Source organism: Dipteris shenzhenensis, chromosome 17 (assembly GCF_047967505.1).
Source record: "Dipteris shenzhenensis isolate YYH24624 ecotype China chromosome 17, Dip_SZ_1.0, whole genome shotgun sequence".
Taxonomy (NCBI): Eukaryota; Viridiplantae; Streptophyta; class Polypodiopsida; order Gleicheniales; family Dipteridaceae; genus Dipteris; species Dipteris shenzhenensis.
In genome coordinates, this window is record NC_141612.1 from 43,964,838 (window position 1) to 43,979,587 (window position 14,750).

Below are 14,750 nucleotides of genomic sequence, written 5' to 3' on the forward strand. Positions count from 1 at the left end.
AAACATTAGCATCTAGGTACATAACATTCTTCCCCTCTTCCAACGTTTACTCTTAAATTAACTGGGAAAGTAGCAATTGGCACTTCCTCAAACCATATCCTTCCACATAACTTTGAACTTTGGAATTAACTCATTCCTAAGTTTCCTTTCCTTGAAATTGAGCTCTCTCTGATGCTCATGTGGAATATAGGTCAAATCCTTAACTTAACAAGCTTTTGGGATGAACTCCAACCCTCCACATCTCTTTCTATCTACTACATGAAAGATCAAGTGAACTTTTACATATGGAGGAAATTCTAGCTTATATGCAACCTCACTAATCTTTTTCAATATTTGGAAGGAGCCGTAGTACCATGGGTTAACTTTTATACCAACCCCTTCTGTAACTTCTTTGAATCCTTCCACATTTTGCAAAGGTACAACCAACCCTCGAAAAACACTTTGGGTGAGCATCGTCTATCAACCTAAAATCTTGAGCACTCTTGATAGATTCTCGTGGAGTCACTAACATCTCTTACATATCCAGTAGTAAATCCTTAGATGCATCTAGCTGAATACCCTTCAATCCAACTATTATTACAAGAGACTTGGGTTGCTGTCCATAGATGAGCATAAATGGACTGAAATCAATAGAGGCAAATTCCACCTATGGGATATACCTTTCCTAATTAAATGGCCTCTTGGAGACATGCTAGATGCATACCTTCCAAGAGCTAATTCACCCTCTCTTAGATTTAGGACAATCAGTGGAACTCTCAGATTTAGGACAAACTAGAAGTTCCCATAGTCTAACTCCTGATCTCTATCATTGACTATGTCACATGGCAACCCATATAATCTAGACAATTTCTTGACCAAAAAGTGAGCCAGCTCAGTAGCCTTCACAGCTGTCTTTGTAGGTAGAAATCTTGCCATCTTTGTCAACCTATTGACCAATACGTAGATAGCATCATGCCCTCAATGAGTTCGTGGTAATTCCATAAGGCATTCCATGGAAATAGTTACTTCTGGGATATGTAGAGGATGTAAAAACCCTTAGACTTAGGCATTCTACCTTATTCACCTAACATTGCTTGCATTTTACGACATAGTCAGTAATCTCGACCTTCATCTTAGGCTAGTAAAACATCTATTATACTAAGTCATAGGCTTGTTGAATGTCATGACATTCATATAAGATATGTCCTAACCTCGGCATTGTTTGGAATGCAAACATTTCCATTTTAGAACAACAAACCATTCCGGATGTAAAACTAACCATCCACCTATCTGTCTTGTGTGTCTTACCATCTAAAGCTTCATGTGTTTCTTTTGATCTTGGTTGTACTTTCCTTACGGCCCTCAATTTGCCTTCCACATGTTTGGTACCACTACTCTCCTCCAAAGGTTGGAGGAGAGAGGTGAAAATTTCACCAATATCTTCTTTGACATAACAACCTTTTAACCTTGAACTTTAATTTCATCCTTGCACGTTATAGGAGAGCTTCTAAATATGTACCTTTTATGTCTTCGATGTACACACAACAGAGGCTAACCTTTACATATGAAAAAAATGGTTGGTGGACATGGAGAGCAACACTACAAGGGGGGGTAGTGACTGTGACCTGCAAGGAAAGAGGTGGCAAGATAGGTGAGAGAGCCTTTGAACAAAGATTACAACACACATTCCTTTTACTTCCCCTATTCTCTTCGTTAAGAAGAAGGATGCCTCATATAAGATGTGCATTTATTACAAGGACTTGAATAAAATGACTGTGAAGAATAGACTTCCTATCCCTAGAATTGATTATTTACTGCATGAACTGAGAGGAGCCAAGTACTTTACAAGTATGACTATCAGTCCTACGTATCCCTCTTAGGAAATCATAAAGGGCACCTCCAATCTCTATAAAAGAGTTTTCCTCATCAATGCAACTCAAAGCCTCAACAATCTTCCCTTCTGATATCTTATTTCCATGTCAAAATCTTGCATCAGGTCAACCCACACTACCTTCCCCTCAACTCAAGCCTATCACAAATGTATTTTATAGACTCATGGTCTATCAATACAACAAACTTGGATCCATAAAGATAATATCTCCAAGTTTTCGATGCCTGAATTCCGCAAATAATTCTTTTTCTTGAGTATGCCACCAAACTTGAGTATCATCTACCTTTTACTCTCAAAATATACAAGTCGGTGGTCCTAGAATAACGTTGTGCCTGCTACGAAATCACTCACATGTGTTAGACCATGAATGGTTGGCTAGGATCCTATAAATCCAATATAGATTATTCTTTCACCTAAAGCTTGAGAGTCTTTAATTGCAATCCTTTAAACCGTTGTAGGTAGAAATCAATGACAAGTTTGCCATGCTTAGTGTGGTGACCTTAGATATCAAATCAAACTCTTCCTCATGTTGATTTCCCCTTTACATCCCTTGAGCCATTTGAATATTGAGCGCATAAGATAAGGGATGGAATGAGAAGTGTATCTTCATGCAGTTCAACCATGTATCCATGCACGCAAGGATATGCTCCCTTTGGGTACACTCCCTTTAGCTTTCGTTGCCAAGCTTGTAACTATGGCTTGCAACATCGCAATGATTAAGGTTTGTGTCGAGGCATGCTTCTGCGTTGTGAACATGTCCTTTAATTTCTTTAGCTGCATTTCTTCAAATAAGCATGTTTTTCTTTGGTGACAAGGTTGTATTCTCCAAATCCATGTCATCTCCCTCTTCCTCTCAAGGCTCATCACGTGGAGCCAGATGTCAAATTCCCAAGCAATAGTTCTTCTACATTGCAAACTCCTTCAAACCCTTTTGCATCCCATTCTATATTTTTGGCCTATCTGATGGTTTGGGTATAGTTACATCATCCCTTTTTGCACCATTTTGAGCTCATTAAAGTGTTTGATCTTTGACTTTTGGAATTACCTACCTTCTTTCCTTTTTCTTTACTCCCTTCTATTAGTTGCACCCACCATATTTTCTACCATTATGCCTCGAAGAGTTGTTAAATCATTCTCATAGACTTGACCTTCTAATGTGGCATTATTAGCTTTTATTGCCGAGTCCCAATCAACTATATCTATCAATTATAGCCTTCTTTGGATGTAGCTCTTTTAGATCTACATCCCACATTGGTAGTTTCAGCTAGACCATTTTTGCATCCTTCTCTGTCAACATTCGATGGAGAATCTTGCAATTATCTAATTTGGCTAATTCCTAGAGCCAATTATTGATGTGACTGTGGGTGTCGCCCTTTGTTGTCTTTAGTTATTTCATTTTTAGAAGCACTGTTTGCCTAATAAATGTGGTAGAGATGATGTGTCATCAATATTTCTAGGTATAGTGGTTTTAATTATTCCTAGATTTTATTAGCCTTAGTCGCTTCATTTTTTGAAGGGTTTTTGTCTAGTAGCTATGGTAGATGACGTTATTGTCAATATTTCTATGTATAGTGGTTTTAATTACTCTTATTTCTAGGTTTACCTTGTCTCTATTTTAAGTGGTGAGCCTATTAATTTCCCAATCATGACGTATTGATGTTTCTCTCAACCATGGTCTTCCAAACAATATTATGTATGCCTTTGATTCCTTGGAAAGGTCTAGTATGGCGAATTATAAGATAAATTTGACTTTGATAATGCTGATTTGTCACACAGTAAAAATTTCCATTCTTATGTGAGTGTCATGCTCAATTATGTAATAATCCCCCATCCATCATAGAGTTCTTTTGACAAGATGTTGACCCATTCACATTTGTGATCAAGGGGCACATTCACATTTTGGATGTCATCCTTGTCACCAAATTCATAAATATGTTTTTTAGTTATTTCCTCTCATTGAGTGAATGCTTTTGTGCAATTTTTCCACAATGTCAAGGAGTTTCTTAGTAGGATTCCAATAGAAACTATTACTTGATAGCCAATCAAACTAGCCAGTGCTACTCCTTCCCTCAATAATGATGTGTAGTGGTTGTTCAATCACTATGTCAATTCTTGGCTGTATCAAATCTTGCTTTAGTGTCTCCTTAAATTGTGCATGTTCCCTTTCAACCCATTGCCATAGTACTTGGTATCTGTCTTTCTCTATTTTAGAATTTTGGATATGTTTCACCTTCAACCTTTTGATCCGCGTTGGTGGTGGTTGGTTGTGCTATTGATGCGCTTTTCCTTTCTTCACATAAATTGGGAAATGGATAATGCGTAGTCTTTTCTTGGTAAGTCATACATCTTGCTTTGTTTCATTGGAATTATAAGGTTTGGCTCTTAATGGACACTCCATGCAAGCATGCCCATCTTCATTGCTTCATGGCATCACAATAGTGCTCGTACCTTTTGACATTCATCTCTTTCCACATGCGTTGCTTCATCTTTTGCAAGTATGTTCTCACTTTCTTCTTTCTACCTTGCTTGATCCTCCCAAGTTGTAGAGCAAGTCAACTTCATGATGACTAGCTTTGCCATCATCACTGATAGTATTGCTTCATGGGCATCAATATAGTGCTCATAACTATTCACTTCTTCCTCTTTCTAGATGGACTTCATTTGACTTTGAACCAAGAGATCTTTCTTCATCCATTCTAGGTATGTTCCGGCTTGATTGGAAGTAGGGACGAAGAGTGTGATGCTTTTTCAGCCAATCACGTGCACTAAAAGGCAAGTATATGATCATACAACAAGCCATCAATGATTTGGAGCTATTCAATAATATGACTAATATGATAAGCTTAAAATTTAAGACATTTTAATTCTCAAACTTTAAGAAATTTTAATTGGCAATTGCTCAAAATCAACAAGGGACCATGAGAAGCACAAGGTAATGTACCTCAATAGAGGTTGTATTGGCATGAGAAAAGGTATCAGCCAACTAATTGTATTCCCCACCACCATGATAGAAAAATGTAAAACTATAATCCTAGAGAAATAAAACCCACCTAACCACATCAACCTATACAAGTTGTGACTTGCTTGGACTTCAAACTCTACTCCATGTACATATGTGTAATTCAGAAATGGCACATACAATTAGACTGTCCAATTTTGTAGCAGCATGCCTTGCCTCTTTGTGATAGTGATCTGCTAAGAGAAACATTTGGACACCAATGACCCTTTTGTCTTTCTATAGCACCAACGACCCTTTGTCTTTTCTATAGCACCAATAACCCTTTGTCTTTCTATAGCAACTCAACTCCTAAACCTCGATAAACCCCAATCAGAGGCATTTGTCCTTACTAATAAAAATTTCTAAAGTGAATGATTTGGATGTTAAATGCATGTTCCTTGAGAATGATTCGGATCCTATCAAATGCAAATTGGACACTCAAATGTCCACAAGAATCCGTTACTTTAGACAATCTTCTTAAAGGAGCTGCAATAAAACGAGAACTAAAACCAACCATTTCTAAAAATCGTTGCCTGTTACGCAGACACTTGTAATTGATCTTAGCTTTAGCATGTGATCAATATCTGGAGGGATTTTTCTTTGAACCTGATAGAAAGTTGCTGAGTACCTATTTAAATTAAACTAAAAGATCAGATCACAACAAATCACACTTGCACAAAAGTACGAGTCTGAGAAGAATAGGCAAAAGAGGGGTTTTTTTTTTGGGTCTTGGGGGGGGGGGGGGGGGGGGGGGAGGGGGTAAGGGAGAGAGAGAGAGAGAGAGAGAGCATTGTGCATGGACTATCTCTCTAGGCACCATTTTAAGGTTCTTTTTACACTGCAGCTGATGACATAAGGCTGTTTTCCTGCATTGACAAGGGTAAATTGAAGAAGACAACTCATTGGGGATAAACCACAGAACACAGTATTCATGCCATCATTTAAAAATGTTATACTGCAAGCCTGAAAAACATAATTACCAATCAACATTACATCAAAGGATAAAAGAGGAAAAGGGGGACTCCCCTCCAATAATGCCTAGAGTCTGTGCTGTAGCACCATTCGAGGAGGTCCTGCCCTCTGACAATATCAAGACCTGTTTAGTCTAATAATTGAAACGCGCATTTAAGTTCAAATCCTACCCTTGCTCCTGACATATCTAGCCTGAATGCGAGTAATGCGCTGATCAATAGGATATTATCAAGCGTACAATTTGACATATTATCCAGATGTAATATCATTACTACTACAGTCTTGAAAGCCCACATAACTCAACATTTGCTCAAAATAACATCAAATGAAACCAATTCAGCTGAATCATCCATCAATATAACTGGAAACAAGTCCGCGTCTTGGATATGTTACAGAGGAACCAAAATGAGGACACCAGATTTGGACAATTCAAAGATTGCCGACCAATACCGGGGCTCATACCATAGAACCCTTCAATCTGCGCAAAGCAGAATTCGTGAATGAGCTACAACATGACCCAAAAAATAGTGCTGTGCTCGGACCTAGACTCTGGACCTTCAATGGGGATGCCACAACCTTTAGTGGCTGCCCAAAAAGCCAACAGTTGCAAGAGTATACCCTACTAATTCCCGCCACTACTGTATTAACAATAGTGTTGACATGGCTAAGTCCATATAAATGGACACAGCTCTACAAGCAGACCAGACTAACTGACTGTTATTTAGCTTAAGACATAAAATGGACACTTACCTATTGTGTAAAACGAATTGAAGCAATCTTACAGAGAAAAATTGGACAGATAGCTTTTGCATGCAAGAGCCGCCAAACAAAATCATCCAGAATGAATGCAGTTGTTGATGCTCGTCAAAGCCCAATCCGCTGTCTCTTTCAGCTGCTGATCATCAGATGTCTGGCATTCCTCCAATAAATTCCTGTAAAATGCTGAATTTCGGAACAAGCCCGCAGCATTGGAGCCCAATGTATCAGCTAAGTCACCCAAAACACCTACAGCAGCCTTGGTCACTGCATCATCCCTGTACAGATTCCAAATGAATGTCACAAAGTTAAAACTTGTGAGGGCACATAATTCCAGAAAAAGCAACCCACAAAGCAGCATGCATCATGAGATAGCGTCACAAAAATAGCAGAAGAATTGAAGTTTGAATCGGAGTCGGATCATGTATCTGTCATTAGGAGCTTCTCCACCAATACAAGCTAAAATCCAAGAGTATCCCCAAGTAAACAACAGATCTCTCACAAAGCATCCACTTCCAAAGCTGCAATAGCCAATTTCAAGGACTACAAGCTAGACTATCCTGTCACCTCATCAAAACACCCCAAGGATCTAGTGACAAGCCAGGCTTCTCTTTAAGTTGCACAAACTATTTGGCTGCAAATGTGCATGGTTTTTTAGCCTGCACTCTGATGCTTGTATATTCAGGAGAAACACAGAGGATATAAGAATATAGAAGCTAGCGAGCCAGCATGTTACATAACATAGACCTGAATAACATGCTGCGTATGAAACAAACTCAAATCAACATGAACGACGTACTACACATTAATTTTTACAATAAGAACATCTTCCAAGAATTCATTCACTAGTGGCTACTTTTATGGACTCAAAAGCTTTAAAAAGGATGTCATCTTCACTAGAATTTTCAAGCTACAAACTATAAGTACTGTCATGCATAGCATGATGAACGTGGTATGACAGGGCCACCTAAGTCCTCACCAACAAATATCTGTCAAAGATGAACAAAAGGGCATGAGGTACTAGGGACCACTGCCCCTTTCCTCCACAAGGAAGGTGATAACCCAAAGTACAAAGGGGTGAAAAAGCTGGACACAAGGACATGCAAAAAGGAAAGGTTGCAAAATAAGTTTGTAGACTGGCTCTTTACAGAAGTAGAACTCAAGTACCCAACTTGTAACAACAAAAAATGAGCAACTTGTTTTCCATTTAGTTAAGTATCAGTAAGCCACCCATTGCCATGTCTCAACTCTCTGGTCCTTAATGATGACCTTAAGGTAAGCAAAACATTTCCAACAGTTCTCCCATATAGAGCAGTGCTAGCTGAAACAAAATGACTAATCACTAGCATCAACGTAAATTCAAAGACAAACCATTTGAAAGCCAAAGAAATTAGTTCGAGGTAGGAATGTGTACCTGTGCACGTCTGCATAGACACTTTCAAGAAACTGTAAGATATGACCAGCATAAGGGGCCATCAACTCTGACTTTGTATTTTTGAAACCTTGAAAAATGCCTGAATATGCTTCCAATATCCCATTTCGCAACTGGTTATAGTACTCAATCATTTCATCATCCTGGTTTGCAGCTTGCGCAGTGAGTTCAGCTGCCCCTTGTAACATTGGCATGGCATAAATTAAGTACTTCTCAAAGTCCTCACCAATAGCAAGAGCAATGTCTCCAAAACAAGAGAATATTGGTGGTTTTACAGAGCGATGCAATTGACTGCTTGAGAGATCCTTGAGCAGCTGAGTCATGATACCATCACAGAAAGGTAAAACTTTGTCATCTAATGCTCGACAAATGTCCCCCACAACCCCAACTGTGACAGCACACACTTGATATTCCTCAAAGTTTTGAAGACCCATTTCCAAATACTTATAGAACTCTTGCATATATTTCCCAAACTCAACACCAGTAGCATAGGCAAGAGCACCAATAGCCAACATTGCTTCTTCGTGGACTGTGGCACTCCTACAGGCAAAAACTCGAAGGAAAAGCCCCATCATCTGATCAGCATACTGAAGAATTCCAAATTTGGTCGAGTCAGATGCCCCCAGCTTTTGTATAATGACCTGCAACACACCACAAAGTAGGGCCTGAAGCTCGCTCTGCTTCTCTCTGTCATCTGATGACAGTATTTGCATCTCTAGAGTAAGACTGAGCTTTTGCATAATAACTGGAACCAGCTGCATCACCACTGGAGCAGTGTCTTCTGTGGAGCACCTTACAATCTCATTCAAAGTTTCATACGCTGATGCTCTCAATCGAGAATCGCTCGCATCCTCCCTATCTGCCGTTGCAAGGAGTACATGTACAATTCCCTGGAAAAATGGAGATAAAGGAGAAGTTGCACCACTGGATTCCTCATAACCCTGAGCAAGGAAGTAGATAGCTCCACAAACCTTCTCAGCAACATTTGGTACATCTTTGATACTCTCCAACAAGACTTGAAGAATGAGGGGCAAATTGGCCTGAGTTATGATGGGGGCATCAATGTTAGGGCCGTGTAGAAATTCAAATATTCTACCTAAGGTCCAGGCTGTAGTATCCTTAACTTGGTTGTTCTGGTCCTTCATGGCATTGAGCATAAAATTAAGAGCTACGTTGACCAAAGGAGTTAGCTGCTCAAGCGACGGACCCTCCAAAATGGATCCGAAGGCATAGGTTGCAGCCTCTCGGCATCTCCAGTCAGGCTTACTAATGTTCTCCTGCACATAAGGCATGACAAGAGGTACAACATCATCTCCCACGGTCCTTGCAACAAGACCCAGGCACGTGCCGCCTGCCATGGCCAAGTTCCAAGCTCCCTCTTCCTGATCCTGATCTTCATCTTGCTTTGTAAGTGTCTCCAGCAGCAATGGCACAAGTGCAGGGAGAGCTTGCTTGATGAACTTGAAATAAGGCACCTCAGAATCCCCAGAGCAGTCAGCTCCATATTCTTCCTGTATCTCGATCTCCTCATCACAGATAGAGCTCCAAAACTCTACAGCTTGGAGAGCAACTGGCTCCTCATCTTCACGCACTGCTTTGGATGTGATTGAAAACACATCTTGCATGTAAGGGGCCAGCTTCTCATAATATGTTGACGAGATTGAAACAAGACATTCAAAAGCTGCCTGCCTAACCCTGACGTCTGGGGAAAGCGTAGCTTCACATATGACTCTCATAATGTAATCCCTCTCCATATCATTTTCAAAGTTGCTTTGAGCAAAATCAAGGGCATTATAAAGTGCACGAGTTGCAGCTAACCTGACATCATTGCTGCTCTCGCTTGTATTCATGCCTTGGACCACTGCAGTGAGAATGGAATTTACTTGTTCCTGTGCAAGAACGTCTGCTGATACCTCCTCGCAAACATAACCCAATGTCTCTAGTGTGGCCTGCTTTAAGTGGGAAGGTTGTTCTGCTTGCGGTCCTCCCATGTTTGCCAATAAAGTTCCTACCAACTCAGGCCATTGCGCTTGAGGAAGCTCTATCGCTGCAACCTTAGCAATGACTTGGGCAGATGTATGCCTTGCATCAGGCACAGCTGATGATAGTGTCAGCAAGAGCGCCCCTTTGATCTGAGCCTTCAGAGCAGAATCTAGGGAAATCCATGCTTGAACCAGCTCTGCTTTCCTCGATGCCTCTCGTGCATCAAGGGAATTTTTCAAAATGAGGCCTGCAAGCCTTCGACTCTCAGGAGGTTTGTCGTTGTTCGCAAGCTCATGTGCCAACGATAGAAGAAATGCAGGCAAGTTCTGCTCTTGAAACTGCTTTAGATTATCTTCTGCAAGCTTACGGACGGATCCATCTGCTGACTGGGCGTTCAGGAGGATTTGGGTGACCTCCAACGCCATACTTAACAAAGGAAATGAAACACTAGATTAGAAACCACCGTCAGTGAAAACCGAGTAAAACTATGTGTGAGTTGAAAAATTACATCGGCAAGCTAAGTCTTTCACCAGGAAGGGAAAAGGTGGAAATCGAGTCTACAAACGAGAAGAGAAAACCTTATGCAACACTCATAGGAGAATCCGAGTCGGCGCAACAGAAGATAGCAACGATATAGAGCCGGATGGAAGGAGAACTGGGCGATACCTGGGGACAAGAAACACAGACGAGCGACCCAAAAAGGGCGGGAAAAGAAAGCCCTACGTGGGGAGGAAAAACAGAGAGGAGAAGAAGACGAAGCTTCAAACAGAGAAAAGATGGGAGTACCTGATGATTGGCAGAGCTTACTATTTGCTCTTGATGAGTTTGTGAGACTGATGCTGCAACAGGGCAAGAGGCTGCTTCTCTTCTTCTTCCACCACCTTCACCTCAATCCTCCTCCTCCTCCTCCAACTCCAACTTCACCTCAAAAATCCAAGTCCTCCTCCTCCTCTCCTCCTCTCTCTCTCTCTCTCTCTCTCTCTCTCTCTCTCTCGTTGATTCCTTTCAGCCTGATTTCTCGAAGCGAGATATAGCAAGAAGGCCAGCGCCTTGCAATCTGATTACCCCAAACCCAAAACCCAAATCAGACACAGGCAAAAAACACCTCTCCCTGCACGCCGCCACCTCCTCCTTCGCTCCTGCTCCTCCTCCGCCCAGGGGAGGAGTACCCTGTTGTGAGCTGGAAGAGAGGGGATGAAGCAGAAGGAAAGGGCGATGGCGGCCTGGGATTGGAAATCTGTGGCGCGATAGAAACGATTCTCGCAAAACCCACCCAAAATCCAAAACTCTCGCGCTCTCTTCCCCCCTTCCTTCCCCTTCCCCCCTTGGCACACACTACTTAGTTCTCTCTTCCGCCCCTGTCCTTTTTGCCCTAGCTGCCCTAAGGGTGCCACCTCTCTATTCCGGACTAAAATTTTGACTAGTTATGAGGAGAAAGGACTTTTGAAGACATACCGGTGAATCTCCTAAGTTCATTGCCAAGGTAGCTTTCTTAGCACAAGGCATTGCAGTGCTTGGATTTTGATTACCTACCTAGGCCTGGCAAATCTCACTTCTTGGGGATGAACGCTGGGCTACACCGCTATGGCATATTAGCCAATCGTACGTGCCGTGTGAGAACTTGCTCTTAGAAGTCTATACTTCCAGATTCATTATAGAGGCTTAAGCAACGGAACAACAAACACTATGGCTTGCCTTCAAAGGCAAGGCCAACTAGTTATCCTCTCATGCCACCAACTGTGGGAGGCTGGAGTTGGGAGATTCCACCAAATCAACGAAAATTAAGAACTTGTTATTTTCTCAAAGCCTACTAGAGGACACCAAAGCAAGAGTTGGGGCATGCAACCAAACCAAGACAAGTTATCCTCTTAGAGTACTAGTGTATGAACTCTGCACTCTATTACATACACTCCCCCAACATGTTTATCGGATATATAATAAAATCCCATTTTGAAAGGTTGCCACATTCCTCTATCTTATATGCTTGTATTGTTATGTAGCATACCCATGCTCATGAAACAACCACATCATTATCCTTGAGCCTATTCATGTTCCGATGGCAATGCCCCTACCATCTACCATACCTTACTCTAATACATTATCTACCCACCTTACTTCAAAAGGGGCCTTCAATGAGTCCATTCCTCACACCATGGAGTCCCCCTAACCAAAGTGCATCCCACGAATACCCTAGGGTGGCAAGGTTTATTGTAAATTGTCCACTCTTTTTTTTGCTTATGTTTCTTATGTAAATTTACTATGTGAGTGTTCTCTATATTGATTTATTTGAACTATGAATAGTTTGGGATTGTAAAATTACTATGTGAGTGTTCTCTATATTGATTTATTTGAATGATGAATAGTTTGGGATTGATTGCTTGCACTATGAATAGCATAACTACCTAAGCACATTCAGTGGATCAAGGACAACAATCACATATTAGTTTAAATTGGTTTTTATATCCTTTTGCTTGGTGAAGGTTTTTAGGCGTCACTGTATACATCCCTCTAGATTCTTGTACATCTATCAATGAGGCCAATCTTGTCCACCTTGTTTTCAAAATATTTCCTTATCCCCGTCCCCCCCCCCCCCCCCCCCGGCCCCTCAAGCCCTTAAAACATACAAGAAACTTGCTTAGTTCGATGCTATGAGCTCCTCACAACCCACTGTTGATCACAGAGGCAAGGGAAAGCCTATGTAGGGTGGGAACCCTCCCAAATCTTGGCTTCATTATTCAAAATTCCAATGGTTACACATCCTCCATACCTCAAACTACAAGGGCAAAGTGTGTATACCTCAAAAACAGTAATATATTCCATTCAAAACGGCCAAAAGGTGATTACAGCAGAGGTGGGAGAGTAATCTCGATACCACAAACTCCACATAGAAAACAATAAACAAACAAAGTGTGTTTACGTCTAGCTTGCCTTGTTACTAGCATTCATTAGGCTTTTCCAATGCCCCTATTCGACTTAATTTGCATATTAGCTATGCAAGTGTTTCTCTATTTTCCATACACATGTTATCCTAATAAAATTGTGTCTATATGAAAACATCTAGGCAAGTACCTTAAGTAAACATTAAATTATAGATTTTCCCATAAACTAAGTTTAGTTTCATGTCTTAACTTATATGTATGCATTTTTTTTACCTTCAGTGCACATATGTTTCCAGCCTTATGCCTCATGAAGGTGGTTAATGCTCCATTTTATGATAATTATGACCATGAGGCTATAATTAAGACCATGAGGAATTTTCGCTTTTCATAAGCAAATAATAATATGGTATTTGGAATTGTGCAATTCAAGGCATGACATGTGTTGATTCTCTCACTCTCAATGTAAAAGCAAAGGTTCATTCCAAGGGAGTTGGTGTTAGGGTTTCATGGATATGTTGATGGGAGCATGCTTATTGGGAGCAAACATATTGGTCAATGTTGTTCATACATGTGACCATTGAACCCTTTTAAGGTGGAAAAGCATTTGACATTTATGGCTTTCAAAATCACAAAAAAAGAAAAGTGCACAAGAATATCATTAATCATTGCACGAGGGTCTCTTAAACATTTAAAATTAACCTTTTAGTTTGGTGCTGTAACATTTAGTCTTGTTATGGATCTTTCAATGTTGCTTACCATCATGCTCACTCTACCAAATAGGCTTTTTGAAGCATCTCTTTTAGATGCTGGTGCACTATGAATTTTAATTTTGCCATGAGTTCATTTGATTTTCCTCCCCACTGTGAACTAAGACCCATCGACCATAATTACTTTTGAAAAGAGTTGTTCCTTGCCTCTTTCCTAGAAGCAATCATTCCATCTCTAAAGAAGATGCCTCTCACAACTAGTCACATTGTTTTATATTATTACTTATCCAATATTTCATGAAGAGAGAACACAAGAAATTCCATATAGGTAACTCACAAAGATGCCTCTCACAAGAAATTTCATCAAGAGGTAAAACAAGAGATTTCACAAAGATAACTCAAAAATGTGCACATTGTTTTATATTATTACTTATCAAATATTTTATCAAGAGATTTCACAAGGATAACTTGTAGCTCTAAAGGAAGGTCCAATTGCATAGACTTCAAACTTTCTATAAAATAACATCTAAATTAATACAAAATAGCTTCAAAAAAAAGATGAATTCCTTTGAATAATTCTTAACTTATTTACATTTTATATATGTAGCATTCTTGTACTTTCTCTTTCTTTTTTTACTGTTTTTTTTTGTTCTTCTTGCTCTTTGATATGTAAAAACTTAGTCAAGCAAAAAGTCTCAAAAGTTTTAACATACCAACGCATTTCTGATAAAAAACAAAATCACAAATAAATTTCTTACCTTTTTTCGAGCACACAACGCCATGCATCAGCATTGTATTAAAGTCAATAGTGGTGATAGGGATTAATTTATCGGAATGCTCGAGAAATAGATTACTCTTATTGTATTGCACAAAAAGTGATAGAGAGAATATATACAAAGAAAGCGTGAGGTAATTCAAGGGTTTGTTTTACTACTCATGAGATAGTGAAATTATTGAGAAATCATGATTGTTGAATGATGCAAAAGTTTTTTGTGTTCGAAATGTTGATAACATTATTATAATGCACTTCGATACAAATTTTCATGTTCAAAACTTTGACGACATTATCGAAATACCTTGGTACGATTTTACATATCTAAAAACAATTAGAATATCTTTTGTTGAGGGTGCAATCAATAAGATTGTTTTTTAA

General features: G+C 39.9%; 1 protein-coding gene across 2 annotated transcripts; it reads right to left on the bottom strand.

The window, feature by feature from the left end:
- Positions 1 to 6,163: 6,163 nt before the first annotated feature.
- LOC147892163 (importin subunit beta-1-like) lies at positions 6,164 to 11,444 on the bottom strand. 2 transcript variants are annotated; one of them, XM_087387916.1, is made up of 3 exons: positions 10,798 to 11,444; positions 8,011 to 10,437; positions 6,164 to 6,874 (listed from the first exon to the last, which is right to left on the bottom strand). In XM_087387916.1, exons 2-3 carry the CDS (start codon positions 10,434 to 10,436, stop codon positions 6,673 to 6,675), a joined length of 2,628 nt encoding a protein of 875 aa, XP_087244042.1. In that variant the 5' UTR covers position 10,437; positions 10,798 to 11,444; the 3' UTR covers positions 6,164 to 6,672. The 2 variants fall into 2 exon arrangements, with proteins under 2 accessions (XP_087244042.1, XP_087244043.1); XM_087387917.1 differs by lacking the exon at positions 10,798 to 11,444 and adding an exon at positions 10,678 to 10,773.
- Positions 11,445 to 14,750: the final 3,306 nt, after the last annotated feature.

What these genes read in the sequence shown, in the direction of transcription:
- LOC147892163 (XM_087387916.1), bottom strand. Translation starts at nt 10,436, where the DNA reads ATGGCGTTGGAGGTCACCCAAATCCTCCTGAACGCCCAGTCAGCAGAT. An exon ending in GTCTATGCAGACGTGCACAG is followed by an intron (nt 6,875 to 8,010) that starts GTACACATTCCT and finishes GAATCTGTACAG; the next exon opens with GGATGATGCAGTGACCAAGG.